Source organism: Vidua chalybeata, chromosome 28, assembly GCF_026979565.1.
Source record: "Vidua chalybeata isolate OUT-0048 chromosome 28, bVidCha1 merged haplotype, whole genome shotgun sequence".
In the NCBI taxonomy this organism is placed as follows: Eukaryota; Metazoa; Chordata; class Aves; order Passeriformes; family Viduidae; genus Vidua; species Vidua chalybeata.
In genome coordinates, this window is record NC_071557.1 from 2,211,461 (window position 1) to 2,239,245 (window position 27,785).

At 46.8% G+C, this 27,785-nt stretch overlaps 1 protein-coding gene across 3 annotated transcripts in view; it reads left to right on the forward strand.

The window, feature by feature from the left end:
- Positions 1-21,473, forward strand: part of ADAM28 (ADAM metallopeptidase domain 28) — a 27,096-nt gene extending 5,623 nt beyond the window's left edge. For all 3 annotated transcript variants that reach the window (XM_053966673.1, XM_053966672.1, XM_053966671.1), the window contains exons 3-25: positions 1,364-1,464; positions 2,063-2,139; positions 3,572-3,650; positions 5,231-5,307; positions 5,770-5,965; positions 6,391-6,453; positions 7,229-7,300; positions 7,888-8,057; positions 9,230-9,314; positions 9,893-10,023; positions 11,151-11,328; positions 11,699-11,788; positions 12,522-12,717; positions 13,560-13,662; positions 14,488-14,644; positions 15,239-15,319; positions 15,856-15,934; positions 17,863-17,953; positions 18,285-18,384; positions 19,212-19,274; positions 19,537-19,614; positions 20,434-20,496; positions 20,574-21,473. In XM_053966673.1, coding sequence (XP_053822648.1) covers positions 1,364-1,464; positions 2,063-2,139; positions 3,572-3,650; positions 5,231-5,307; positions 5,770-5,965; positions 6,391-6,453; positions 7,229-7,300; positions 7,888-8,057; positions 9,230-9,314; positions 9,893-10,023; positions 11,151-11,328; positions 11,699-11,788; positions 12,522-12,717; positions 13,560-13,662; positions 14,488-14,644; positions 15,239-15,319; positions 15,856-15,934; positions 17,863-17,953; positions 18,285-18,384; positions 19,212-19,274; positions 19,537-19,614; positions 20,434-20,496; positions 20,574-20,606 — 2,363 coding nt within the window. In that variant the 3' untranslated portion in view covers positions 20,607-21,473. The remainder of the gene's footprint in view (positions 1-1,363; positions 1,465-2,062; positions 2,140-3,571; positions 3,651-5,230; positions 5,308-5,769; positions 5,966-6,390; positions 6,454-7,228; positions 7,301-7,887; positions 8,058-9,229; positions 9,315-9,892; positions 10,024-11,150; positions 11,329-11,698; positions 11,789-12,521; positions 12,718-13,559; positions 13,663-14,487; positions 14,645-15,238; positions 15,320-15,855; positions 15,935-17,862; positions 17,954-18,284; positions 18,385-19,211; positions 19,275-19,536; positions 19,615-20,433; positions 20,497-20,573) is intronic.
- Positions 21,474-27,785: the final 6,312 nt, after the last annotated feature.

A 27,785-nucleotide genomic window follows, 5' to 3' on the forward strand; every position in this document is an offset into this window, starting at 1 on the left:
AAAACCAGTAAACCACGGTTGTGAGTGGCAGGAGTAAAGTTACACTTGGTAGCTGCTCCCAGCACGTGCTCAGTGCAACAGCTCAGCTGACACAGGATCCCTCTGCACCATTAAATCAACAGCTTTATCAAGATACAACCAGGTTTGCTCTGCAATTACTTTTGGAAAGGCTTGAATCAAATAAATCAGTGATAAAAGAATGGATCCGTTTGTTTTACTGCCACAATTTGCACGAGGATGTGCTCTCCTGTTCCAGAGAGAAAATTACAGTAATTGGAGGCCGCTCTCCCAGAAAAACCTGGCCCTGGGGCAGGAATTACCATAGGAGGTGCTCTGTTCCTTTGTTTTTTGTGGGATTTCATTGCCTTTCTGGGCAGCTTAGGGGTCTTTTATTGTTGCTGGTTTATTTTTGAAATACAGGCCCTCAAGAATTCACCAATTCAGATGAAATTCCCTTTTGCAGGAGATTAAAGAGTTCAGGGGTATCTAAAAGCTGCTGTTGCCTTGGTGCAAACCAACACATCCCTTGCCCAACCCTGTTTTCCCAAAACCTGCCAGGATGAGCTCCAGGGTGTACCCACCCCTGCAGGCAGGTCCCAAATTAACTTTGCTCTGCATTTGCTGAGCTTCAGAGCAGAAAACAAAAAGAAATTCTTTTTATCAGCCTTGCAATTCCTTACCCAGCTCTTTACAGCCCCTCCAGACCCTATGAGACCACTCAAAAGGGTTTTAAGGAAGCTCCTGCATTCCTTGCACCTTCAAGATTTTCCTGATTTCCTCCCTATCTCCCATTATTTTACCTGGCCCAAATGTCTCCCCCAACCTTCTGCTGTCCCTCCTTCAACCCAATTCAAGAGGTAAAAGTTGTAATTATTTATTACCACCCTCTCTTAGAGTTCTGCCACAATTATTTACGTACCAAAGCCTTCCAAAGCAGGAACCTTGCTGCAAACCTTGCATTGTGTAAGTTTATTTGCTGATGCAGGGGCAGTCTGGGCCTGTCTGTCACATGCTAAGGTTTGGAGATCGCTCATTCCACAAACCCAAATCCATCCATTCATGTCACTGGAAAATGCAGAGGGAAAGGCTGCACTGGCATGGCTGGGCTGGCCTGTTGGGACTTGAACTGCTCAGAGCTGGGGGAAGAAACACAAAGGGAATTGCAGGAAATGTTTCAACACCTGGAAGTAGCTAGGGAGGGCAACTCGTCCAAAATCCAGGATGTGAAAACCACTGGTGTTGGGTCAGGCAATGGAGGCAAAGCAGGGGAGCCTGAGGTGCTGCAAGAACCCAAAAGAGTCACCTGGCCAGCCATGAGATTGGGTGTCTGATAAATTAAAATTGTGTTTTCATCAATCCCCAGGAAGCAGCAGAGGGAAGTTCCCTGGAGCTGAGCAATATGAAATCGTTTACCCACAGAAACTGCACGCGGTGCACAGGAGAAGTGTAGGAACAAGCTCAGAGGTAGGAAAGGAGACATTTCTTGGGTGATTCTGGGAGATGGGGAAGGATTTCTGGAGCTAAAACACCCTTGGGTTTCAAGGGTAAGAGAATTTGGACGAACACTTGCTCTTCCAAAAGAAAGAATGTGGAGAGAGAGGTGGTTAGTGAGGAGGAGCTGAGGTGTGCTCAGTGTGAAGAGAATCCCTAAGGCCATCTCTGAACTTGTGTCTCTGAAAGATGTGGGGTTTGATGCTACTCAGAGTTTTTATAACCTGTGGACACTTTAACTTGGATAAATCAAACCAATAATTAAAAGCAGCCATGGTCTGTGCAATTCCAGAGGGTGTTATGGAAGTGTCTGAACCCAAACACCCCCTCAGCCCTTTCCCAAGCACGCAGGATTTGTGCTTATGGAGGCAGAAATGAATTTACAAAGTCAAATTTGTTTCTCTAATTAAAACCCCTCAAACAGAGTGACCTGCTACTTACCCTGCTCCTGGCAGAATCCTTGTTTTTGGTAAGAAGAGGAGGAAAAGAGCACGGCTGGCATTCCAATAACACCACTGGTGAGGCCAGGAGCTGCAGCAGAGCATTTTCTGACACTTAAATCTGTTTGCAGAGCAAATATGATGACATAGTGAAGTATGGGATCAAAGCCAACGGAGAGGAAGTGGTGCTGCAGCTCCGAAAAAATCGGTAGGTTCAGTTCAGCTCTGCCCTTATTCCTCACTGGGAGCCACTGCAGGGTGTCCAGGATGCCAAAACCCAGGAATTAGAGCCCTGTGAAACAGAAGTGGTTTGGTAAATGCAACATTTCAATGGCAAGGAAAGAAGAGGGGAGAGAAAGAATCCTGTCACTGTTTTGGGAATGTGGAATAAGTGCTTGGGATGAGACATTGCCATGATGGAGGGACTTCCCCTCCTGCTACCTCTGCTTCCCTATTTCCTTCCTAAATTGTTAAATCCATTGCATATTTAATATTTTTCTAGTATTTCACAAGTTTTCTGTGAACATGAAGAGTCTGTGGATTACAGAATTGTAGCCTGGAGTGACAGGACAAGGGGGATGGTTTAAAACTGAGTGAGAGAGGGTTTAAACTAGATATTAGGAAGAAATTCCTCCCTGTGAGGGTGGGGAGGGTCTGGGATGGAATTCCCAGAGGAGCTGGGGCTGCCCCTGGATCCCTGGAAATGTCCAAGGCCAGGCTGGAGCAGCCTGGGACATTGGATGCCCATGGAAGGGGAAGAGCTTTCAGGTCCCTTCCCACTCAAACCATTCCATGAGCCTAGGACAGACTCAATGATCTTGGAGGTGTTTTCCAACCTTAATAATTCTGTGGCTATTTATATATCCCTACATTCTAGACAGATATAGAGATAGCTAAATGATAAATAAGTAGATAGATAGATAGATAGATAGATAGATAGATCGATAAACTCATACAGATATTTACTTTAGCACTACTTCTCTTGAACCTGGAGTAACCAAATATAACCTGGCATTGGCCAAATCTTCCTGGAAATTGAAAGTCTGGCTCCAGCAGAACATGAACACACACTCCAACAAGTCTGGGTTAATGGGTGCTTTTCCAGAGGCTGTGCAAATACAGTAGTGCCATAATCAATTCATGTTAAATACAGACTGTAATTAACTGCTCGCCCCTGTTTTAATCTAATCCAAATATTTGAAGTGGGGGGAGGGAAATGGTGTTGTACTAAATTTTGTTCTTTGAAGAGAAATGAGATTGTGGCAGTGGAAGAGAGTTGCCCAAATGGGAGTCACTGCCGATGTGCTGCTTTTAGGAAGATGTAAAAAGAGTCAAAAAAAAAAAAAAAAATCAGTATGTAATTATACATTTGTATCCAGATCTGCCAGGAGATGAGTTCATCCCAATGCAATCAGCAGACTTTAACTGCTTTCTTCTTTTAGGGAAGTCTTTTTGTTTGAGTAAGGATTATGAACAAGCAAAATTCCCCTCCCTGCAGCTTTTGCTTCCCGAGTTTCTCCGATACTAAGAATAACCTGAGTAATTGTTTGAATTCCCCACATACTCGGTGTGCTGTATCATCAGCTCATTTCTACATGGCAACAATTTCCTTGGAATCATGACTGCTTGGCTCCTTGCAGGGATCTCCTGGCTGGGGATTATTCTGAAACTCTTTATTCTGCTGACGGCCGACAAATAACGACAACTCCTCGCATCAAGGTAATGCAGGAAGGGTTTTTCCCTTTTGCTTCCAGTCTTGAGGTCCACATGAGATTCATGGATCTGTGAAATAATGGGAGATATGAGACAGAAAGGAAAGGTTTGAAACCCAGCTTTGAAGCCATTTAGGGTGAAGGGACAGGGAAGTTGGGGTTGGTCACTTGTGCTTGTTGGGAATCAGCTCCAGGGTTTGGCTTCCAGGAAGGCACCACCTCCGTGGCTGCTGAACAGTTTCTGGGTCGAATTCCAGCCTTTTGTCAGGAGCCAGGGCCATCCCAAAGCTTTCAAGCTCCCGACTCTGCCGTGTACACTTCGCTCCACCTGCCCAGCCCCGTGACTTGATTTCCGCCCTCCCTCCAGGGAGATCCCGAGCCCGATAAAGCCCCATTTCCTCCCGGATCACGTTTCCAGCCACGCTCTGTGAGCCCAGCTGCCTCCTCTGAGCCCTGACAAGTCCGTTCTGCACCTGCAGACAAACGGGACTTGCTGCAGAAAGGGTTTTTTAATTCACTGTGCATGGATCTTCCCCAAAGCTCCCACCTGAAGTTCTCCTCCAAACTCATGAGATGTGTTTTAACAGCACAATCTGAAATTCAAAGCCAAATTTTCTTTGTTAGGAGCAATTAGGAGGGTTCTGAATTAAATAAATGTGCATAAATAACTCTGGGTTGATTATTTTTGGTTTTTTTTTCCCCTGATTGCTCCAATTATTATTTCCACTCCCTGAATGAATCCAGTGAAAAACCTGGATAAAGACAAACTCCAGCAGCCCTACCTGTGCTGAACAGGGAATTCCTACCCTGGGGATATTGGATTGTGATCAGGAGTTTTCCCTCTTGCATCCCCAAAGGATGGAGATAAATCCTCCTCTTTTCCCCAATAACTTTCCCTTCGTGGATGTCTTTTTCCCTGTAACAAAGCTGGCATTTCGTGGTGGAAGACAAATAAATGATAAAATCAAACCAAAATCCACAAGAAAACAAAAAGCACAGGGAATGAAGGTTTAGATACAGATTCATAAGAATTCCATTCAGGAAAATGCTGTGAGTAAAATTTTCCACAAGCCCTCAGTGACTTTGAAGTCTCTTTGAACACAGAAACAGAAACCTTAAATCCTTAAGCCAATTAAGTTGCAAAACCATTTCCCCTACCCATGTTTAATATAATACTTGTATTTAATCTCACTGAAACATTTAATTCTTGGGTAATTAAGGAGCCTTTCCTTGAAATTTGGGCTCAAGGAGACCATTTGGTGTGGACTTAATTGAGCAGAGCCCAGCAGGTATGCTTAATTTGGAGCAGGGAGTGGGAATATTCTTGTTTTTCTCTGCTGTGCTTTGACCAGAGCCCAGAATTGTTGGTTTTTGTCTCAATTTGTGTGTTGAAAGATAAAAATAATGGGTCCACAGCCAACATGGAAATGGTCATGAACTTCTAAAATTCCTTTTAAGCAACTCCTAACGGGAGATTTCCTCAAGTAGTGCACTTCAGTGTAATTTGTAGGTAATTTTTCTGGAATCCCTGGATCCAGTGCAGTCCATGGACACCCCAAGCTGACACTGGGTTTTTTTTCCCACCAGGATCACTGTTACTATGGAGGCCACGTGGAGGGTGATGCTGAGTCTGTGGCAAGCATCAGCACCTGCACAGGGCTCAGGTGAGAGGGGTTGGGTCCCCGGAGCAGAATGTGCAGCTTCTGGGATAAATGTTCCAATAGGAAAGAAGTTATGTGATCTTTTATCCAGGCTTTGGAAACTTGTTTCCCAAAGAAAAACAGAGGGAGAAGAGAGGAAAATAGTTACTCTTACTTCCTTACAATATATTTCAGCTTTTCACCTCAAATCAGGATGAAAACATCTCTGAATTTCCCACTGGAACGAAATCCACTTTTCAACCACTTCTGTCAGCAAAACCCCCCAAAATTTAAATCAAATTAACTCCTAATCCAGCTTCTTTTTGACTGAGAGCACCCAAATCATCCAGTTGACTCACTAATTAATTAATTTCTGCTTCTAAAGCATTGCCCACTGCCTCAGGCTGCTGGAATATTCCAAGGGTCTATATGCACGGGATAAATGCTCCCTTGATCCTAAACCTCACATTCCAACCCATTTTTTAGTGGCTATTTTGAGACCCGTGGCCAGAAGTTCCTCATTGAGCCCCTGGGAGCCTCGGACAGGGCTGAACACGTGGTTTATAAATATGAGGCCCTTAAACAAGAGCCCATCAAAACCTGTGGGCTGGTCAACAACTCCTGGGAACAGGACTCCAGTGACCCCATCAATGACATCTTCAAGTCCAGCAATAATCCAGAGGTAAGGACATGGCTTTCCCATCACAAAAAGGAATTTGTGGCCATTGGAAAACTCTAAATAGCACAAATCCCTCTTGGTCTGGTGGCACCTTCACAAAGGAGCTGTTTAAATACAGGGAAGTGGGGTCAGATCTTAAAAACCTAAACAAAATATTCCAGATTTGAGATTTCAGAGTCACCAGCTGAGTTAAACCCTTCTGCCTTTATTAACAGGTGCCCAGTGCACCTTTAATATCTATTTTACCTTCCATAGCTGAATAAAAATTTAAATATCCAGCCTACTTCTTATCCTTTAAACCCAACCCAGTCCCTTCTGAATGACCTGGCCAAAGAAATCTCCTCAGTAATTAATAAACAGCTTTGAAACTGCAGAGGTTGAGATAGAAAAAGCTCTTGAAAGTAATTTTAAATAAATGATTACTTTAGATGAAAGCCTACCTGAAAGCAAGGAAGTACCTGGAGCTCTACGTCGTTGCAGACAATGCTTTGGTGAGTTTTGGAATTATTATTTCATGTTTGATCAGCCCCACAGGAGCTTTCCCAGGTATCCCAACCTGTATTCCCAAGAGCTACGAGGTTACTCTGAGCCTGGCTGGGAAATGGGATTTCTAAAGAGGATTTAATTCGAAATTCCCGCCTGGAGATGACAAGAATTCAGAAAAGACCTTGCAGTGCTTGTCCTGTGGAATATCCTGATGATTTGGAAGGGAATATCCTGAGCTGGAAAGGAATATCCTGAGCTGGAAAGGAATATCCTGAGCTGGAAAGGAATATCCTGAATTGAAGGGAATATCCTGAGCTGGAAGGGAATATTCTGAATAAAAGGGAATATCCTGATTTGGAAGGGAATACTCTGAATAAAAGGGAATATCCTGAGCTGGAAGGGAATATCCTGATTTGAAGGGAATATCCTGATTTGAAATGGAATATCCTGATTTTTAATGGAATATCCTGATTTTTAATGGAATATCCTAATTTGAAATGGAATATCCTGAGCTGGAAGGGATAATCCTTAGATGGAAGGGACCCACAAGGATCATTGAGCCCAACTCCTCTGCACCCTACACAGAAATTCACATTTTGGAAGGGGCTGATACTGAAACCCAACATCTGATAAAACCCTACATCAAACGTAATTTTTTATATAAAACATGAATTTTTATACATGGCATGGTTTACAAACCAATCTTCTGTGGGATGTTTATTTCCTGATAAATCCCCTTTCCCCTCTCCTTTTCCTGACATGCTGTCTTTGCCTTTTCAGTACAAGAAATACGATGAAGATGTTAAAAATATAAGACAAAGAATATTTGGAATAGTCAACTACATCAACACGGTGAGAGCAAACAGGTGGCAATGAAATCCAAGTGTTTTGTAATTTCTTTCTGTTGAAAGACATTGAAATCCAAATGATTTAAAATATTTTTCTATTGGAAACCATTGAAATCCAAGTGGTTTATAAATTCTTCTACAGTAAACATCATCAATTCCCATTATTACATGTAGGAATGAATGAAAGCTACACTTCATGGTAATTTATTCTCCTGTTCTTTGCCTTCAGATATGAGATTTTTAATAAGAATTATTTCCATTCCTACTTTAATTATTTATACTCCTACTTCAATTATTTCTACCAATACTTTAAGATACTTTTTAATCACTTGTCAAGTGAGTGGTTGTTTCAAAAAGAATAAATTGATTCTTGATTTCTTTGGCGAGTCAAATTTATTTTAACCCCATTTTAAAGTTTGAAATGTGGTGGGGAATGGGATTTCCTGGTTTATTTGGTGAGACTTTTTTGGAATTCAGAGCTTGGAAAAGCTTTGTTAGGTCCGGAGTGGATACTGGAGTGGAAAAATGACCGAGTACCAGGACAAGGATTTGTTTAATTTTTATTAATTTTTAATTAATTCTCTGCTGCAGGTTTATAAAGCCATCAACACCCACGTGGCTCTGGTTGGCCTGGAGGTGTGGACAGATGGGGACAAGTGTCCCCTGAGCAGGAACGCAGGGTTCACCCTGGACACCTTCTCCAAGTGGCGTCTGGCGGATCTGCTCAAGAGGAAAAGGAACGACAACGCTCAGCTCATCACGTGGGTGCCCTTCCCTTCCCTTCCCTTCCCTTCCCTTCCCTTCCCTTCCCTTCCCTTCCCTTCCCTTCCCTTCCCTTCCCTTCCCTTCCCTTCCCTTCCCTTCCCTTCCCTTCCCTTCCCTTCCCTTCCCTTCCCTTCCCTTCCCTTCCCTTCCCTTCCCTTCCCTTCCCTTCCCTTCCCTTCCCTTCCCTTCCCTTCCCTTCCCTTCCCTTCCCTTCCCTTCCCTTCCCGTTTTTATTCCTTAAAAATCACTCACCAAATTCATTCAATACCCTTTTTATTGCTTAAAAAATGGCCACCAAAGACATTCAAGACATTTTTTATTCCTTAAAAATCGCTCACCAAACACAATCAAGGCACGTTTTATTCCTTAAAAATCACTCACCAAACTCATTCAATACCCTTTTTATTCCTTAAAAATTCACCAAACACATTCAAGGCACGTTTTATTCCTTAAAAATCACTCACCAAACACAATCAAGGCACTTTTTATTCCTTAAAATTTGTCACCAATCAGTGGCACAAACGTGACCTGGATTTCACCCATTCCATGACTGGCTTGTACCAATTCCAGGACAAAAAAATGAATCCAAGTTCTCCCTTTTTAAATTTTACTTTATTTTTTTTTCTGTCATGGAGCACAAATAAATTCCTGCCAGGACACAGCATCTATTCCTTCCAACAGAATCCCTGCAAAAACAGGAGATGGGAACTTTTCCCTCATCTAAGACTCTTCTGGTTTTGTTCACAGAAGTTCAGTGTCCTGGGGACTGCAGTGTAAAGAGTCATAACATGAAGTTCACCAGGGGAATGATGAATCAAATTTCCCCAAAAATGTGGGAAATGCCAAATTAAACCAGCACTGACCTCGCTTTTCTGTCTCGTGTCCAGCAGTCCTGACTCACCCCAGCCCTTTGCTGCATTTGGAGCTCTTTATGCTCCCACAGATGCTTTAAATCTGATGAACCACTACAGAATTTAAGTAAATATTAAAATGAAAAGTGCTTCAATTTTCTTTTTGATTTGCAGGGATATTAAATATTTGATTAGATGTGAGATTCCATCTGGAGCTGGGGATGGAACCTCCAGCCTGGTTTGGAAAAGACCCCTGAGTTCAGAGCCCCATCCTGGGCACCCCCTTGATCTCACTGTGCCTCTGTGCTTCCTTCCAGAGGTCTGGACTTCGAGGGCACCACGATTGGATTGGCCTTCCTCAAATCCATATGCAGTGATTTATACTCTGCAGGTATTATTCAGGTCTGATTCATTTTTATTTCATTTTTTAAAGGCTTTCCTCTGCTTTTTCACTCTGCCAGTGAAGAATCTTTGTGAATATTGTTGGGTTTAGGGCGCTTTCAGTTCTCTGGTTCATTATTAGACTGTAAAAATTGACAATCAGAACCCTGGAAGTGTCCAAGGCCAGGCTGGACAGGGCTTGGAGCAACCTGGGATAGGGGAAAGTGTCCTGTCCTGGAACTGGATGGGATTTAAGGTCCCCTCCAACCCAAACCATTCTGGGATTCTGGGATTTTATTTTAAATGAAGTGCAGGGGGTAAAGAAAGCAAACATGTGATACACACACCTCCATGGTATCTATTTTATAAATACCTTTTCAAAAAATAAATATAATTCTATTTATAAATATCTTTAAATATTAAATAATAAAACATAATCCAAATAGATGCACGGATGGATTGAGCACCACGTGACCCCTTGTGCGTCATGAGGATAATTCCACTTGAAGAAAAATTGTCGTGTTTTCTGTTTTCTCTGTTGTTGGTGCTTGCTGTAGAACACACATGGAAATAACAAACAGCTTTCCTTGGCTCCCCAGGACCACAACAGGAACGAGGTTGCAGTGGCAGCCACCATGGCCCACGAGATGGGGCACAACCTGGGCATGAGCCACGACACCGAGGCCTGCTCGTGCAGCGACCACATCTGCATCATGACAGACACTGTCAGGTGGGGCTGGGGTAAAAACGGGCCAAAAATGGGGTTTGGACAAGCTGCCAGCCTCCAGGGTGCGACAGTGTTTCTGCCCACTGAGATTATTCCATTCAAATTCTTAAAATAAAATACATTTTAAAAAATGGATGAAATCCCAGGCTATTGTCAGATATTCCCAGACAGAAACCTCACAAAAAACCCAACTCAAAACTACTTTAGTCCCTGTATATTTAGAAAAATGTTTATATGTATATTTATCTACATTTATTTATTTATTTGTCATTTATTTACATTTATTTATTTATTTTTGCATTTATTTATGTACACTTAACATTTAAAATGTTATATGTACATTGAATTAACAAAACAAACCCAAAACTACTTTAGTCTCTGCATATTTAGAAAAATGTTTATATGTATTTTTATTTACACTTATTTATTTATTTATTTATTTATTACATTTATTTATGTACATTTAACATTTAAAATGTTATATGTACATTAAATTAACAAAACAAACCCAAAACTACTTTAGTCCCTGCATATTTAGAAAAATGTTTATATGCATTTTTATTTACATTTTTTATTTATTTATTTAATTTTACATTTATTTATGTACATTTAACATTTAAAATGTTATGTGTACATTAAATTAACAAAACCCAACCCAAAACTACTTTAGTCCCTGCATATTTAGAAAAATGTTTATATGCATATTTATTTACATTTATTTATTTATTTGACATTTATTTGTTTAATTTTACATTTATTTATGTACATTTAACGTTTTAAATGTTATATGTACATTAAATTAACAAAACCCAACCCAAAACTACTTTAGTCCCTGCATATTTAGGAAAATGTTTATATGTGTATTTATTTACATTTATTTATTTTACATTAATTTGTTTACATTTATTTATTTATTTTTACATTTATTTATGTACATTTAACATTTAAAATGTAATATATACATTAAATTAACAAAATTAAATTAACATTAAATGTTAAATTTATTTATAGAAAAATGTTTACACCCCAGAGCTGTGGGGACAGTGACCTGTTCCAGTTCTCTCCAAGGGGTGTTTCTGCTCCTTGCCTGTGCCAATCCTACCATAAATCCTCCTGTTTTCCCGACACAGCTCCGTGATCCCCAAGGAGTTCAGCTCCTGCAGCCTGCAGAGCTTTGAGAAGTTCATGCTGGCTGACATGCCCAGGTGCCTGACCAACGTGCCAGAGCTGAGCAGCATCATCGCCCCAGCGTCCTGCGGGAACGGATTCGTGGAGAAGGGAGAGGAATGTGACTGTGGCACCCCTGAGGTACCTGGGAGTGAGGGAATCCTTGGCAAAGGCAAAGGCTGCTTTCTGTCGGTCCCTGAGGTGGACTCAGATCTTGCTGAAGTAGAAATTGTGGTCATCAAATTGCTGAGCTGGGGCGGCTGGGGACGTGCTGAGTGCTGGGAAGGATGAAGCGCTGCTTTGTCAGGAGGGGCGACAGAGGAACCGAGAGTGGGACAAATCCATCCCCAGAGCACAGCACAAACCCCAGCACAGCTTCCACCTCCAAACCCAGGCATTTTAGGGAAGGTGCTCCCCAACAAAGCCAAGGGCAGGTCCCAGACTTCCATGCCAGCCAGGCACAGTGGCTTGGTGTCCCTGTGCCCAGCTCTGACTGCTGCTTCTGTCCCAGGAGTGCACCAACGAGTGCTGTGACCCCGAGAGCTGCAAGCTGAGCTCGGGAGCTGCCTGTGCACACGGGGACTGCTGTGAGAACTGCCAGGTGAGACCCCTCCCCTGTAAACCGGCCAGGTGAGACCCCTCCCCTATAAACCTGCCAGGTGAGACCCCTCCCCTCTGCAGCTCCTTATCCCTGCTAGGATCAAGCAGGATCTCACCTTCCACCAGAACTGATCCCCTGTGTTTAACAGCACTGACAAGGGCACTGTCCTGGAATCATGGAATGTCCTGGGCTGGAAGGGACATGTGGGATCACTGATCCAACCCCAGGCCCTGCACAGACACCCCAGAATCCCACCCTGTGCATCCCTGGCAGCGCTGTTCAAACACTCCTGGAGCTCTGGCAGCCTCGGGGCCGTGCCCATTCCCTGGGGAGCCTGGGCAGTGCCAGCACCCTCTGGGGAAGAACCTTTCCCAAAATCCAGCCTTTCCCTGATCTCCAGCCTGACCCTCCCTGGCACAGCTCCAGCCATTCCCCCAGCTCCTGTCACTGCCCACCAGTCCATGCCAAAGCCCCACCATCAACTCCCTCAATCTTCCACCATCCTGGAGAAACGAGCCCTTTGCTTGGCCGTTTTCTCCTGGCAATAAAAGCTGTGGCACAAGAGGCAAAGGCTGTGAACTGACACATCGGACACGGCGTGAGATCCAGATCCTGCTCCTCACGCAGCCTGTGCACTGAGGAGATTTTCCTGCTGGTTTCAGCCCTCAGTTGGGTGGTTTGGAGCAGTGTGGAGGAGCTGGGTGCTGAGTGTGGCATTTTGTCCCTCCCTCAGTTCAAGAAGTCGGGCTGGGTGTGCCGGGCGGTGAAAGACGACTGTGACCTGGCTGAGATGTGCACGGGGCACTCCTCCAGCTGCCCTGAGGATCGATTCCGGGTCAACGGGCACCCCTGCAACCTTGGAGAGGGATATTGCTACATGGGCACCTGTCCCACCCGCGACAGCCAGTGCAAAGCTGCCTTTGGGCCACGTGAGTACCCCGTGCCACCGGAAAAATCAGCTTGTCTTGGGCCCAGGATAGACAGGGAAGGGAATTCTGCATCCCCAAATCCTCAGGAATAGCCCATCCACAAAAATAGACTCCAGCTTGTAGCATCATTAATGATGATTTTTATATTTCCCACTGTCAGTGGTTGTAGCTCGTGAACCGGATCTCAGGGCATGGCGTGCTCTGTGATTCCACAGAAATGGGAAGTGGGGAGCACATTCGTCTTTTACAGAACACGTCTGAGGTAGCTGGAATGGAGCTGGGGAAGTGGTTTTGGCCAGATAGGAAGAGAAAATGTCTGTCCTTCAAATTAACAGCCAAATTTGGCATGTTTGGTGGTTCATTTCATAGAGCTGGGGTGTGGTTTGTGCTGAAAGGGGACTTAAATCCCATCCAGTGCCACCAACTGCCTTCCACTGTCCCAGGCTGCTCCAGCCTGGCCTTGGGCACTGCCAGGGATCCGGGGGCAGCCACAGCTTCTCTAGGAATTCCTTCTCAGCCCCTCCTCACCTCACAGCCAGGAATTCCTTCCCAATATCCCATCCATCCCTGCCCTCTGGCAGTGGAAGCCATTCCCTGTGTCCTGTCCCTCTGTCCCTTTCCCCAAGTTCCTCTCCAGCTCTTCTGGAGCCCCTTCAGGCCCTGGAAGGGGCTCTGAGCTCTCCCTGGAGCTTTCCCTTCTCCAGGCTGAAGTGCCAGAAAGTAATTTATGCCCATGGACACTTGGCTGGGAAAGGCCATTTCCTAAGCAAAGGAAGGAGCTGGAATATTCCCAGTTCTGCCAGGCAGAGATCCCAAACTCATCCCACTTTTTCCCCCTGCAGAGGCCACAGATGGCCCAGCCTCCTGCTACCACATGAACGAGAGGGGGGCGTATTTCGGATACTGCAGGAAGGAGCAGGGGACTCACCTCCCGTGCAAGAAAAAGTAAGCACTGGGGTATGGAACGTGCTGGCATTTGGGAAGAGAGGCCATTCCTACTCCTAATCAGGAGACAGAAGCCAGGAACACCCTGTTTTAGTGGCACAGCCCTGTGTTCCTTCTGGTTCTGTCTGAAAAGTGTGGGAAATAATTCCTAAGAAGAGTGGATTTAAATCATGAGGTGAGAGAGTGTCACCCTTGCGCCAAGAATGACACAGGAACAGATGAGGACATGGTGTAAAAAAGAAGAAAAAGCCTTTATGGAAAGGAAACTTTGGCTTAAATAGACTGATAAGATACATTCTATTTGATTGGTTAGTTAATAAAAACATCTTTCTCACACACCGTCCTTGAGAGGAACAGAAAAGCAAGGTGGAAAAACACCACCTGCAGATTGTTTAGACTAACAAGTTATCACATCCCTACAGCTCCCTAAAACTTCTCACAAGCCACCATGAGAAATGATTGGCATTTCTCTCTCCCTGCCCAGGCTGGCATCCACAAGAGAGCAAAGGTGTGCACAGAGATCTGTGTAGGGCTGCTGGGGAGGACGAGTGTGAGGGTGTGCAGGGAACTCCAGCGATTTTGGGATGGGGAATTTGAACCTCAGAAGTGAAGGAATATCAGTTAAATGCTCATTTCTGTGAATGAATTTCTGTTCCCTACAAAGCTCAGCAGCATTTAAGAACCTGTCACCTGCTCAAACCAAGCTGCCCACACCAGCATTCCCTGCTGCAGCCATTTCCTTGGAATTCAGGCTGCAGGAGAGACCAGCTCAGAGGGGTTTGCTGGGCCATGTCCTTGGGGTAACAGCTCCTGTTCTCCTTCCAGAGACAAAATGTGTGGAAAGCTCTACTGTTCTGGAGGGAGGGAGATGCCTCGGGATGGGAGCCTGCTGTCCTTTAGTTCCTGCAAAGGCAGCTTCCCCAGGAGTGGAGAGGAGGATCCAGGGATGATCCTGGATGGAACCAAGTGTGGGAATGGGATGGTGAGTGGACAATAACTTTTTCTTCCCCGTCTTTCAGTCTTGTTTATATAGTTCTGTCTTGTACAAGGAAGATTTTAAACAGGGAGGACTGAGCGGATCCCAAACTTCTGCTGATCTGTTTTCCCAACTTTTATCCCAACCCAGCAGCAAAGCAAACAGGAATTGGCAGCATTCCCATTTCCTTAGGCTTGGCTGCTGCCTTATTCCCTTTACTGACACAAAGATGTGTGGCAGCAGAAACACAGCTTTGTGTGAGGGGTTAGGAGATCATGAATGTGTTATTGCATTTAATTATTGTATTTAATTATTCCCATAATTGAAGTCCCTCATCACTGGGTGCTGTTTGCAGTCACTTCCCTGAATATTCCTACCTGGAAGGGAGGGATGAGGGATTGAGTGGGAAGCAGGGATGTCTGCACATCTCTGTCACTCCCCTTTCTACAAAACACCCAAATGGAAAATTAACCCCTCATCTCCCACTCCTAAAGGGCGTCTGAGGGATTTCCAGAGCTGTTCTCCATCCCCTCACAGGATAAAGTGCAAACACTGCCTGTCCTGGAAGCTCCAAATCCCTGTGGTTTGCTCTCATTGCAGGTGTGCAGCCATGGGGAGTGTGTCCATGCTGAGGAGGTCTTCAGATCCACCAACTGCTCTGCCAAGTGCTCTGGCCATGCTGTAAGACGCCAGCATTTGATGTTATTCACTTTAAAACCCCAAGAAAATGATGCAGATCAGCCTCAGACCTCTTTGCTGACAGTGTTTAAGCCATTGATACAAATCTGTCAAATTTGGGGAGTTAGAAACTTTAAAATTTTTTATGAGAACACATCTCACCTGATGTAACATCAATATTTTTGCCCAGGAGATGGACACAGCCCCTGTGTCTGACCCTGCCCCTGAGCCATGGTATCACAGCTCTTCTCTTTTAGGTTATTCTGGTTTGGGGAAGAGAATTTTGCTCATATTTGACCATTCAGGGACCTCCAGATAAATAGATTAACTCTGTAGTGAAGCTTTCACTGCAGAAGCAAAAGGTGCATGACATCAGGATTGGCCTTTAACACCCAAACCTGCTCCTTTTTGTGCTAAATTTTAGCCCAAACAAACTGAGAGATTGCAAAAACTTCTCAGCATCCTCACCCAGAAACTTTCTGAGCCCCCAGACTCGCTGGTGTCCCCAGCTGAGGCTGTCCCTGCTCTGTGCCCCCCAGGTGTGTGACCACGAGCTGCAGTGCCAGTGTGAGGAGGGGTGGGCACCCCCGAACTGCGACAGCTCCTCAGCCCTCACCAGTAAGTGCCACACCTTGGAATCTGTCCTTTCCTGGCTGGAAGGGATGCCTGAGGACTTCAGCTTTTCTATTTCACATCTATCTGTAACCCTGCAGTTCTTTAGTGCAGAACTCTGAACTCCAAACTCACTGTGAGCTGCTGCTTCCCCATTTTGGGCAGACACAACAATTCCTCTCCAGGCTGGGAACCAAGGACACCTCACTGCCTCAGGGCCCAGAGATGGAAACAAATTGGGGTGGGCAGCAAATTTGGGGTCAATGACTTAATCACATGAAGCTGTAATTGGAATATTAACCCCCACCATGCCAATGGAACAAACTTATAAAAGTGTGAAAATTTGTGACCCATCATCCGTTTTAGGTGTAGCCCCTGAGGAGCTTCATGTTCAAAACAAGGCTGGATGTGGCACTGGGGGCCATGGTTTAGTTGAGGTGTTGGGGCTGGGTTGGACTCGATCTTTCAGGCCTCTTCCAACCCAGTGATTCTGTGAATTCTATGAATCTGCCCAAAAAGGCATCCGAAGGAGCTGGGTTGCTCCAGGGGAACAGCCCAGCACCAGAGTGCTTCATGCATTTGTTAATTGGAATCGTTAAGCTCATCAAGCCCAGCCACAGACCAGCAGCACTGAATCATGTCCTCAACTGCCACAGCCACAGGTTTTTTGAACAATTCCAGGGATGGGAACTCCAGCCTCTCCCAGAGCTGGACAACCCCTTCCATGAAGAAATTTTTCTTCGTATCCAACCTAAATCCCTGTTTCTTTGCCAACACTGTATCTCCAGGGAGCTGATTTCTGAACACCTCTCTGTCCTGCAGGGATGAGTAGAGAAGGTGTTTTTCTCTCTAAAGTGACAAGTGATTCCCCCTGGAGATGAGAGCAACAGGCTTCTCCTGTTTATTCTTGGAATAATGAGTTCTCTGTCCCTTCAAAGTGGAGCCCGGATCTCAGAGGCTTTGCTGTGAGGGAGCTGGACAAGTTAATTTATCATCTGCATGATCCTTAACTGATCCACCTCTGAGGGAGAATAATTTGTGTCCAGATTTCCACGTGTTAGGGAAAAAAAAAGACTTTATTTCATTTATAATATGGAATATTTTTGTCCTCTATTCACCCTCACCAGGGCATTGTTAGCTCTGAACCTCTGGTTGAGGCTTTGGAGTAGTTTTGTTGAAAATTGTGAAAGAAACTTTATTTGAGGGCAGTTTGAAGGTCTGCAGCCCTGTCTGGGTAACAGCCTTTGAGACAGAGGAGAGGAAGGACAGGGAAGGATCTTTGAGGGTGAATGGAAAGGGCAGGGATGGTTTAGGTGTTTGTTCAGGGTTTGTTTAGCCCAAGGACAGCTCAGGCAACAACAACTGACTTCAAACATGGCAAAACCAGTAGGAATTCATCCCTTTCCATCACCATTTGTGGCAGGAGGAGAAGCCATAAAATGAGAACAAACAGAGTTAATAAAATTCCGTCATCAGTGGTGATAGGAAACTTCTTAATAATGATGGATCTTGTTGGGTGTCTCCCACCCTCAGTGTGTCTGGGATGTTCAAAGCCTGTTTCTGTCCCTGATGATGTTTTAGGAACTGTTTCTGTCCCTGCCCTCAGTGATTCCCTGGTGTTTTAGGAACTGTTTCTGTCCCTGCTCTCAGTGATCCCTGGTGTTTAAGGACTGTCCCTGCCCTCAGTGATCCCTGGTGTTTTAGGAACTGTTTCTGTCCCTGCTCTCAGTGATCCCTGGTGTTTTAGGAAATGTTTCTGTCCCTGCTCTCAGTGATCCCTGGTGTTTTAGGAAATGTTTCTGTCCCTGCTCTCAGTGATCCCTGGTGTTTTAGGAACTGTCCCTGCCCTCATTGATCCCTGGTGGTTCAGGAAATGTTTCTGTCCCTGCTCTCAGTGATCCCTGGTGTTTAAGGACTGTTTCTGTCCCTGCCAGGCATTGCTGTGGCTGCCGGGGTGCTGGCTGTCCTGGCTGTCACTGCAGCTGCAGCTGTGCTGCTCACCCACTTCCGAGGCTTCCACAAGAGGTAAATCCTTCCCACATCCACCTAAAACCCACAAACCAAAGCCAGGAAATCCCTGCAGAGGTTGCAGTGAGGGTGGGGGAAATGAGACTCTGGAAAGGCAGGAAGATGTTCCATGTGGTTTGTGGAGGTGTTTCAGAAATCCCATGGTTGGGAGGGGATGGAAGAGTTGAAATGGAGCTCTTGATAAATCCTTAACAATCCCAAATGAATAAAGGGAAGAAAGAAATCAAGGACGTGGGTACAAAACACCAGCAGGAGTAAGACAGTGCTTCAGCTGTGAGGTTTTTTCTTCAGTTAACTAAAATTGACCATGATTTGAAATCTTTGACAGCCACCAGACCAGGAGGGGACCTGGAGCCACCAACCAGGTGTTTGTGGATCAGGAGCAGAGCTGCAGAGAACAGCCTGTGCTGGTGCCACCTGCCCAGAAGGTGAGAGCAGGGACAGCTGGGGACTGTCCCCAGGGCTCAAACCATCAGCCCAAGGGACTGCACTTCCATGGGATTCCCAAAATGCTGAGGGGACAGCGCTGGGGATCCCAGCACGAGATTCCCAAAATGCTGAGGGGACAGCGCTGGGGATCCCAGCACGAGATTCCCAAAATGCTGAGGGGACAGCGCTGGGGATCCCAACTCGAGATTCCCAAAATGCTGAGGAGAGGAACAGTGCTGAGAATCCCAGCTCAAGATTCCCAAAATGCTGAGGGGAGGGATCCCAGCACAAGATTTCCAAAATGCTGAGAGGACAGTGCTGGGAATCCCAGCTCGAGAATCGAAAATGCTGAGGGGAGGGATCCCAGCACGAGATTCCCAAAATGCTGAGAGGACAGCGCTGGGGATCCCAGCACAAGATTCCCAAAATGCTGAGGGGAGGGATCCCAGCACGAGATTCCCAAAATGCTGAGAGGACAGCGCTGGGGATCCCAGCACAAGATTCCCAAAATGCTGAGGGGAGGGATCCCAGCACGAGATTCCCAAAATGCTGAGAGGACAGTGCTGGGGATCCCAGCACGAGATTCTCAAAATGCTGAGAGGACAGTGCTGGGGATCCCAACACGAGATTCCCAAAATGCTGAGGAAAGGAATCCCAGCTCGAGATTCCCAAAACGCTGAGGAGGCAGCGCTGGGAACGCCGGCACGGGGCGGGCTCTGGGTCCCGAGTGAGCCGGGGCAGGGCAGGGCAGCCGGAGATAACTCAGGAGATAACGCAGGAGGTGAGATAAGGGCTCCACCCCATTTGTGACCGTTCCCGTTTGCAGGTAATTGATAAGAAAGTTCTTCCCGTGCCTCCACCTCAGGAGAACAAACCCCAGCGTCAGAGTGTGAGTATTTCTGGGAATGTCCCTGCTTTCCTTGTGCGTTTGGGAACATCACAAACCCTTAGAGACCCCTGGGGACAATCTGATCCCAAAGGGACATCCCTGAGCTCCAGAGCGGGCTCTGTTTTCTCAGACAGCATCCCTGCACCCCCAGGCCCTTAAAGCACTTTCATATTCAGCTCCAGCCTGCACATTCCCAAGGAACACGTGGGTGCACACACAGTGCACACAGAGGGTTAAAGTGATTTATATTGTTTTTTTCCAGCCTGTCCTGAGGCCCAAAGGTCCCCCACCTCCCGTTCCTTCCACCAAACCCGGCTCTTCCCACCTGGAGGAGAAGTTTGTGAGTACAACCCTGCAGATTCCCACATCCCTTTCAGATTCCAATTAATATTTGCAGTTTATGACTGTGATTTGAAGGAAAAAATGAACATCACAGCTATTCAAAGCACAGATTTTTAGGGTAGGACTCATCTTTTTGGCCGTGTAATCCTAAACTGCACAAATATCCCTCATCAGCCAGGGAGTCCTCCAAGGCATCAGAAGCACAACTCAGTAGCTGGAGTTTAAACCAAGAGGGATTTCAGGTGTAAACACAATTTAAATGATGAGTAACTTAGCTACTGCAGGTGCCTGTGAGGGTCCCTGTATGGCAGAGATGTGGTGGGTCTTACATTTGTAAGAACCCAGAGGAATGGTTCTATTTCTCATTAATAAACCCAAACCATCCTAATTAAAAGGAAATACCTGCCTCAAATGTTCACCATCTCAGCCTTTGAGGCCCCTGCTACAAGGGTGTAAAATCCATCTTCACTCTGGTGACACAAGTGCAGGGTGCTGCCTGCACAAACACTGGGTCAGGACAATATAAAATGTAAAATATAAAATATAAAATATCCCCATGTATCTATTATAAACCACATTTAAATCCCATTGTGTGAGCTTGGATATCGATATTTAAATCTCGGGAATAGCTCAGTGTTTTCTGAAACAGACCTGGCCCCCTTATATTTGTATTTTGTTGTCCCCTTGCACATGGACAGATGGGAATTCCTGGGATTTCGCAGCAGGAAAATGCTGCAGGATGAGGGTGCCTGGGGCTGGGGAGGTTCTGCAGCTGCTCAGACAACCCCAGTGACATTGAAACCCTGTTTTGTTCCAGGCTCCAGAGAGAAAAGCTCCTCCTGTGCCCGTGCTCAAAGGCAAACCCCCACCTCCACCCCAGGTAATTCAGCAATAACAACTCTGTGGGGATGGAATTCCTTGGGACTGCCAGGATTTAACTGCTCCTTTTCCATGCAGGCTTTAAAGCCCCCGATGAATCCCAGGGTCTGAGGCTTCCCAAGCAGAGCAGGGTGGGACACCTGAAGTTTCCAGGGACAATTTATCCCTCGATTCCTCCACTTTTGGCAAAGGTATCCTGGACCATCTCCCTCTTCTCCTTAAGAACTGAATGAGAGCTGCTTGGAAAGATTTGGGATTTCAGGCAGTGGAGCTCTGGTGGTGACATCGAGCTGCTGTCCAAGGGAAGCAGAGCAGAGTCACCACTTGCACTGAGGTGTAAACTGGGAGTAAGTTACAAAAGCTGCTGAACACCCCCAGCTGCTGGGCCAGCACTGCAGGATGAGGCTGCTCCTCCTCTGCTCCTCTGGGACCAGAGCTGAGGGGAGCAGGGAAAGTGTGGCTGCTGCAGGTTTGGGAATTGCAAACTTTTCTTTTTGCTCCAGTTCTGGATCTTTTCCAGCCCTCTCTGCCCTCAGCAATACAAAGATTTCTCCTTCATGTGCAAGTCATGGAGAAAAACAAACCCTTCCTGCCCTGGGGAGAGAAGTTGTGTCCTCAGGGTCTGAGCTGGACATGGAATAAGTAACGAGACACACTGGGAATGGCTCTGGGAAGATCCTTTGCACTGGATTCTCTCCACAGTCCTTAAATTCCCTGTTGAGGATGCCATTCCCTGCAAAACACGGATGTGATGGAATTTCAGTCCTTCCTTTGAGGTTGTGTTGGATGAGGATGGATGTTACTGGAAGAGCAGAGCTTCCTTCCTCTTTGGATAACTGCTGCTTTATTTGAGCCAGGAACAGATTGGAATCTCCACCTGGGTTTGACTGGGGTGTAAAAATCCAGAAGTTATTTTTTATGAGCTGCAATTAATGTATTTACGAAGATTTCTGTATTAAAGTTCTGTCTGAACAGGAAGTAATTGTTGTGTACTTTAAAACCCATCATGAAGCACAGGAAAAACAAGGTGAAGTGGGGTCATTTCTGACATTGCCAGAGCCCTAAAACTCCCAATTTACAGCAAAAAGATAATTCCCAGGTGTTGTCAGCCCTGCCAAGTCAGCCAGGAAAGCTGAATTCCATTTATAATGAGGCTTGACAGGATATTCCAACACAGCTTTCCTGCCACCTTCAAATCTATTTCTTCCTGATTTCCAACCTTTGGGAGCATGCCAGAATTTTCCAAGGGTAGTGAGATTTGAAGCAAATCTAGAGATTTTTTTTTTCTTCATTATCTTCTGAGATTCAGCTCCAAACCGGGAACCTGGGCTGCCTTTTCCTGCAGAAAACCACGTCCTGACCTGCTCATACCTGAACTCCTCCATTCCCAGCCCTGAGCAGAGGGTGAGCCCTGGACTGAGATCAAAAATCCTCCTTCAGAGTGAGCAGGAGTAGAAACTTCAGGAAAATATTCTATTTTCTCTATAAGTTATATATAATTTTATATCTGATTTATTCCCACCCAGAGGAGGTTATGATTTCCAGCCCCTCCTGCCACAGGACACTCTGGTTACTCCGTGTGTAGCTACAACCTCTGGTTGTGTTGTACAAACGTGACATCTGCTGCTCAAAAGCCTCCACTGCAGGAGGAAAAGATCCCAAAATTACCTGAAAGTTGCCGTGGGCTGCACCTTGCCCTGCTCTCAGCCCCCCAAAAAGCCATTTATTGCTAGGGTTTTTTTTTTATATGACTGAATAGTCCACTTCTCCTTCTCCCTCACTCCACGGGAAAACAAAAATGTCTTTTTTCTTGTTTCTTTTCAACCTCTGAATTCACGGACTCACAGAATCCTGGAATGGTTTGGGTCGGAAGGGACCTGAAGGATTATCCAGCTCCAACCCCAACACCTCCCACTATCCCAGGTCGCTCCAAGCCCTGTCCAACCTGGCCTTGGGCATTTCCAGGGATGGGGAATCCACAGCCTCTCTGGGATAACCCATTCCAATTTTCCACCCTTCTTCATCCCACTTTTCCCTCCATCTGCACCTGAGGCTGGTGCTACCAACACCTTTTCTCTTTGCACCCCAAACCCAATCTTCTCTGTGAAGCTATTTAGGGAGTTCTGGAAATTCAGAGCATCCCAACAGAGCAAATTCCTCTGGAATTCCTCTCCCACCCTTGGAATTGCTCACTTTTTAAATTCTTCATCCTGGGGATTTATTTTATTAAGGGTTTTTGATGATATTTTGTCCCCAGGAGGCAGAGACATCTTCAGTTTTCTACCTCCCCTCTTTGCTATTTCTTAAAAACCTTCAGGTTCCCTTCCCTTTGGGGGCAAATTCTCTTGAAGAGTCCATTTTTCTTACAATAAAAACAGATTTGTCCTTCTCTAATGGCAGCTAACATTACTCTGGCCTTTTCCTTTGATTTTTCTTCATCCCTCCTGGTGTATATTTTCTGTGCTTCTCTTCCTCCCATTCCCTTTCCTGCCAATTGTCTAATTTCTCCAATTTTCTCTGTATATCTAGCCACACATGGGTGACCAAATATGTTTTTAGTAAGATCTGTCCAACTGCTGTTTCGGGGTTGATACCTGAATATTGCCTTATAATTTTCCTCTATCTTTCTAGGCACTCTTGGGGTTTCCTCTCTCTTTCGTTGTTCATGAAATGGTTTGTGAGGATTTTGGCCCCGTGGGGCCTCTTCTTGCTGTGCAGATTCCGTGCTGGCCGTTAGAGGGCAATGGGATGTGGGGAAGGAGGCGGCTCAGGGATCAATTCTGCACGGCCAGCACCTCCTGACCTTGGGCTGTGTCCAGGGAGCGTCGGATCTGCAGACACGGAGGCACCAGACAGGGAATAAACTGATCCCAACCCTCCAAACGTGACTCCACACCAGGCCAGAGCTCCTCACAGCAAGAGCCAGGTCTAACTGAGTCAGGTTTAAACCAAAGCCTTTTCTTAGCAGCCCTCGTCCAGGTGAATAATTCATGGCACTGGCAACGTGAAATTAAGGATTTTGCTTCCCTGTGCCAGCAGATTTTCTGTAGCCTTGCAGCAATGCACAAATCATCACCTTCTGCACAAAGGAGGAGATAAAAGGCTGCAGGATGAACCCACTGATGTGAAAATTCATGGGGAAAATTCACAGTGAAGGTTTCCCAGCTGATGGTCCCTGAACTCACACCTTGCTCGTTGTCTGCCACCAAACTGGGCTTAATGGTCCCCAGTGCTGCCAAAAACTGGTTCTGTCCATGCCAGCCTGTACCACTGGCTGGAAATATCAGTAATAATAGCAGTAATAATAATATCAGTAATAATATCAGTAACCAGAGAATCACAGGTTGGAATGGACCCACCAGGATCATCAACCAACTCCTGGCCCAGCACCGACACCCCAAGAATCCCACCCTGAGCTGAAATGTGAACCTCAACCACTTCAATTTCCTTAATAACAGCTGAGAAGTGCCATTAATCATCCCTTTAATGATAATTTCCCAAGTATGGCACTGCTGGATGCCTCTAGCCCTCCTCTGGGGCTGAGCAAACAGGAGGCCCCAGCGTTCCTCTGGGTCCCTGCATCCCTGTAAAGCCACCCTCAGGAAAGTGGCAGAGATTAACAGGCTGCTCCTGACACGAGATCCATAAATAATTCCACAAAAAGCGTGGCCCCAGCCTTTAGAAGGTCTCAGGGCAAAACAGTAGAGGCTGAAATATTGATGGATGTGTCTGCAGGAGCCATTAGGGAAAGGAAAGTGGTTTCCATGGGGTTGGGCTGAGCCGCAGCACTGGGAGGAGGGAGGACCCTGGGTCACACCCTGACAAAACAGATCTGGGTGTCCAGCCCCAGGTAACAGGACAAATTATAAACCCCACCCAATTTCAGCAGGACTTTGGAAATGGAGGCAAAAATGTGCTCCTCCACCGGGAAAAGAAGTGCTGGGAAAGCCTGGAGGAGATTTCCAGCCAGAACACGTGAGGACAGAGCTCAGGTGTGTTTGCTTGGGGCCGCAGCCACACAAAACATCCCTTTTACAGCTGTTCTTACATGGACACGGGGATGAGCTGCTCCACGGCCAGGATCTATTTTTTCCTGTCCTGGAGTGCACTGCAGTAATGTGTTTTCCGTGTTCCATTTTGCAGCCATCACGGAGAGGAAAATCCCAGGATCCCAGTGGTGGGAAAGGCGCGGTAAAGAGCTGCTGAGAATTCCTGAACGTGCTCCTAAATTAGGTCACCCCAAAAATCCCTCCTGCCCAGCCCCATAGCGTGATGGGGCTTCAGAGCATGAGATGATTTAACAGAGAATTAAAAAACCCTGTGGTGGGCTCTCCCAGTGAAGTACTAGGGCAGGACACTATTCCCTTCAGGACACGATTCCCTTCAGGACACAATTCCCTTCAGGACACAATTCACACCCTTCAGGACACCTTCCCTCCCCAAACACACCTGGGAACAGCAGGAAAGCCCCTCCTGCCCAAGGGACACACATCCTGGAGCCACATCCCAAGGCCACGATCCCTTTTCCATGGTGGGATGGTGCCACGGGAGGGGCTGACTCCCACATTCCAGTGCTGCCATTCCTGGCAGCTGTGAGCAAGGCCTGGATTTGCACAGAAATCCAACATTTTCCACCCCCCCCCCCCCCAGCACGTTCAGCCCACTCACCTGGAATCTTGGGAGCTCCATCCCAGCCTCAGTTCCCCAGGATTCACCTTGGAGTGTCCACAAGAAGGACTTGGGCTCCTCCCCCCTGACCCACGTTTAAAATTTTAGAGCCTTCGCTGGGCTGCTCTGCCTGCAGAGGGGATGCTCAGCCCCCTGGGTTGGGTTGATTTATTTGATCCCTGTTCTGGGGGACTTCTCTGGATCCCACTCCCTTCCCTGGGCAGTGACAGAGTCTCTGGGTTGGGATGTGGGTTATGGGTGTGGTGGGATTTGGCCAAACCTGGACTTGATGACCCTGGAGGGTTTTTCCAGCCTCAGTAACTCAGCGATTCTGTGACAGGGGCCCATGGTGGTGTTTTTTAGGCTCTAACAGCAAGAAGGACTCACAGGAACAACACCAAAGCACATTTATTAACCCCTGATGTCCACACCTCACCCAGTAACTGGTGCTTTGCTGGGATTGATCTTTGAGCACCCCTGAAGTGATCCCTGCAAAGGAAAACCAAGAACCTGCACAGCTCCAAGGACTCTCCAGGGCCCAGCCCCCAAAAAGAGGGAAAGAGAGAGGATTATAAAATCATTGAGGCTGGAAAAGTCCTCAAAACCATCGAGTCCAAGCGTCCCCAGCGGTGCCACCCACATCCCCAAGTGCCACATCCACAGGATTTCAATGCCTCCAGGAGTGGTGACTCCACTGCTAGGGCTGAACAATCAAACAATCCACGATGGATTTTCCCCTAAAAACCGGCACAATGGCACAATTTGAGGCCGTTTCCTCTGGTGCTGCAGCTCGTGAGAAGAGGAGGCTTGGTGGGACTCCGGGCCCCGCTCGTCCCCATCAGCCCAGCTCGGGATTGCTGCACTTTGCTGTGAATTTTTCATGCTGCAATCAGCTGTGTGCTGCAGGCACGCACGGATGGAAGAGAATCCTGAAATATTCATGACCCACTGCAGAGCACAAGCAGCAAGAGAGCTGCAAATGAGGACAGGGAACCTCAGGCAGCCCCATGGAGTAACTCCCCCTTTTTTGGCCAGAACACAGGTGGGTTAAAATGAAAGAAAGGCACTGGATTCCAGGTTTGGGGTGTCCAGTGGTCAGATTTAGGACACATCAGGAGCCTGGGTGAGCTGAACCTTCCAGGATGTCACTGGAGCTTCTGAGCCACAGTTTGTCCTGGATTAACACCCTCATGCCAAAAGTAGTTTTATTCTTGAATTTCATTCCTGTGGGTCTGGGCAGGACAAAGCCCACGGGGAATGGGAAGGGAAGGGGATTTAATGGTGCATTTATCATAAATCTCAGCATCCATCCAGACACCACAAAGCAGCAGCCAGACTTCCCTCTCTCACTGATAAAACCTGACCCCAGACTCTTTAAATTTAGCCTGAGTGGGGACAGAAATGAGCAGAGCTCCAATTCTCACCAACACCACAGGTTTAGTTTCCCTGGAACGATCACATTTCCCACCTATTCCTTATTCATGTCCCATTTCCTTGCCTTAAAAGCCGCCCTGACCCGGGTTTGGAGTCCTTTCCTTAATCACTGCCAGCATTAGAAACGCTGCAATCAGAAGAGTGGGGGCTCCTCATCACTTATTTAAAACGTGCCTGGTAGCACAGACGTTTATGAAAGACATTCCAAATTATGTCCAAGTGGAGAAGAGAGGGGAGGAAAGAAACCCCAACACTTCCATATCTCCATCTCCTGCCCATCTGCAGAGCCCCTCCCAGCACGGAGGAGGAGAAGACAAGCTTCAATATTGGTTTAAAAAATTAATGGGCCTCTGTGCACCCGAAATAAACCTGTTAGGAAGCTGCTCCGGGTTAGGGAAGGTGGGATTTTCTGGCACTGCTGAGTTTCTGCCTGGTGTCTCGTCAGGGAGGGAAGGATGGGATTTCTGGGTGTCTCTCACGTTGTGTTTTTTGCTCAGATGGGTTTTGACAGGTTGAGCAAACTATTTCTACAAATCCCACCTCAGGAGCTGCAGCCATGGCAGGGAGTGGGAGGTTCAGAAGGAAGCTGAGGGTTTGGAGCACCCTGAGTCCCCAGATGAGGTGGGAGGTGCTGCCTGTCCTGCCGCTGTGGATTTGGGAAGGAGCCATCCCAGCTGGCACCGCTCATTTTCCCAGGAGCTGTGGCTCTCACTGAGGGCACCTCCTGCTCCTCCAGCCAGGCTCTGCTCTGCAAATCCACCCACCCTGGGAGCAGCTCTCACCTGACCCAAATTTCTGTCTGGAAGGGCTGGAGCCCTCTGGAGCCGGGCTGGGAGAGCTGGGAATGCTCACCTGGAGAGGAGAAGGCTCCAGGGAGAGCTCAGAGCCTGAAGGGGCTCCAGGAGAGCTGGAGAGGGACTGGGGACAAGGGATGGAGGAACAGGACACAGGGAATGGCTTCCACTGCCAGAGGGCAAGGATGGATGGGATCTTGGGAAGGAATTCCTGGCTGGGAGGGTGGGGAGGGGCTGGGATGGAATTCCCAGAGCAGCTGGGGCTGCCCCTGGATCCCTGGCAGTGCCCAAGTCCAGGTTGGAGCAGCCTGGGACAGTGGGAGGTGTCCCTGCCATGGCAGGGGTGGCACTGGCTGACTTTTATGAACTTTTAAAGTCCCACCCAAACCATTCC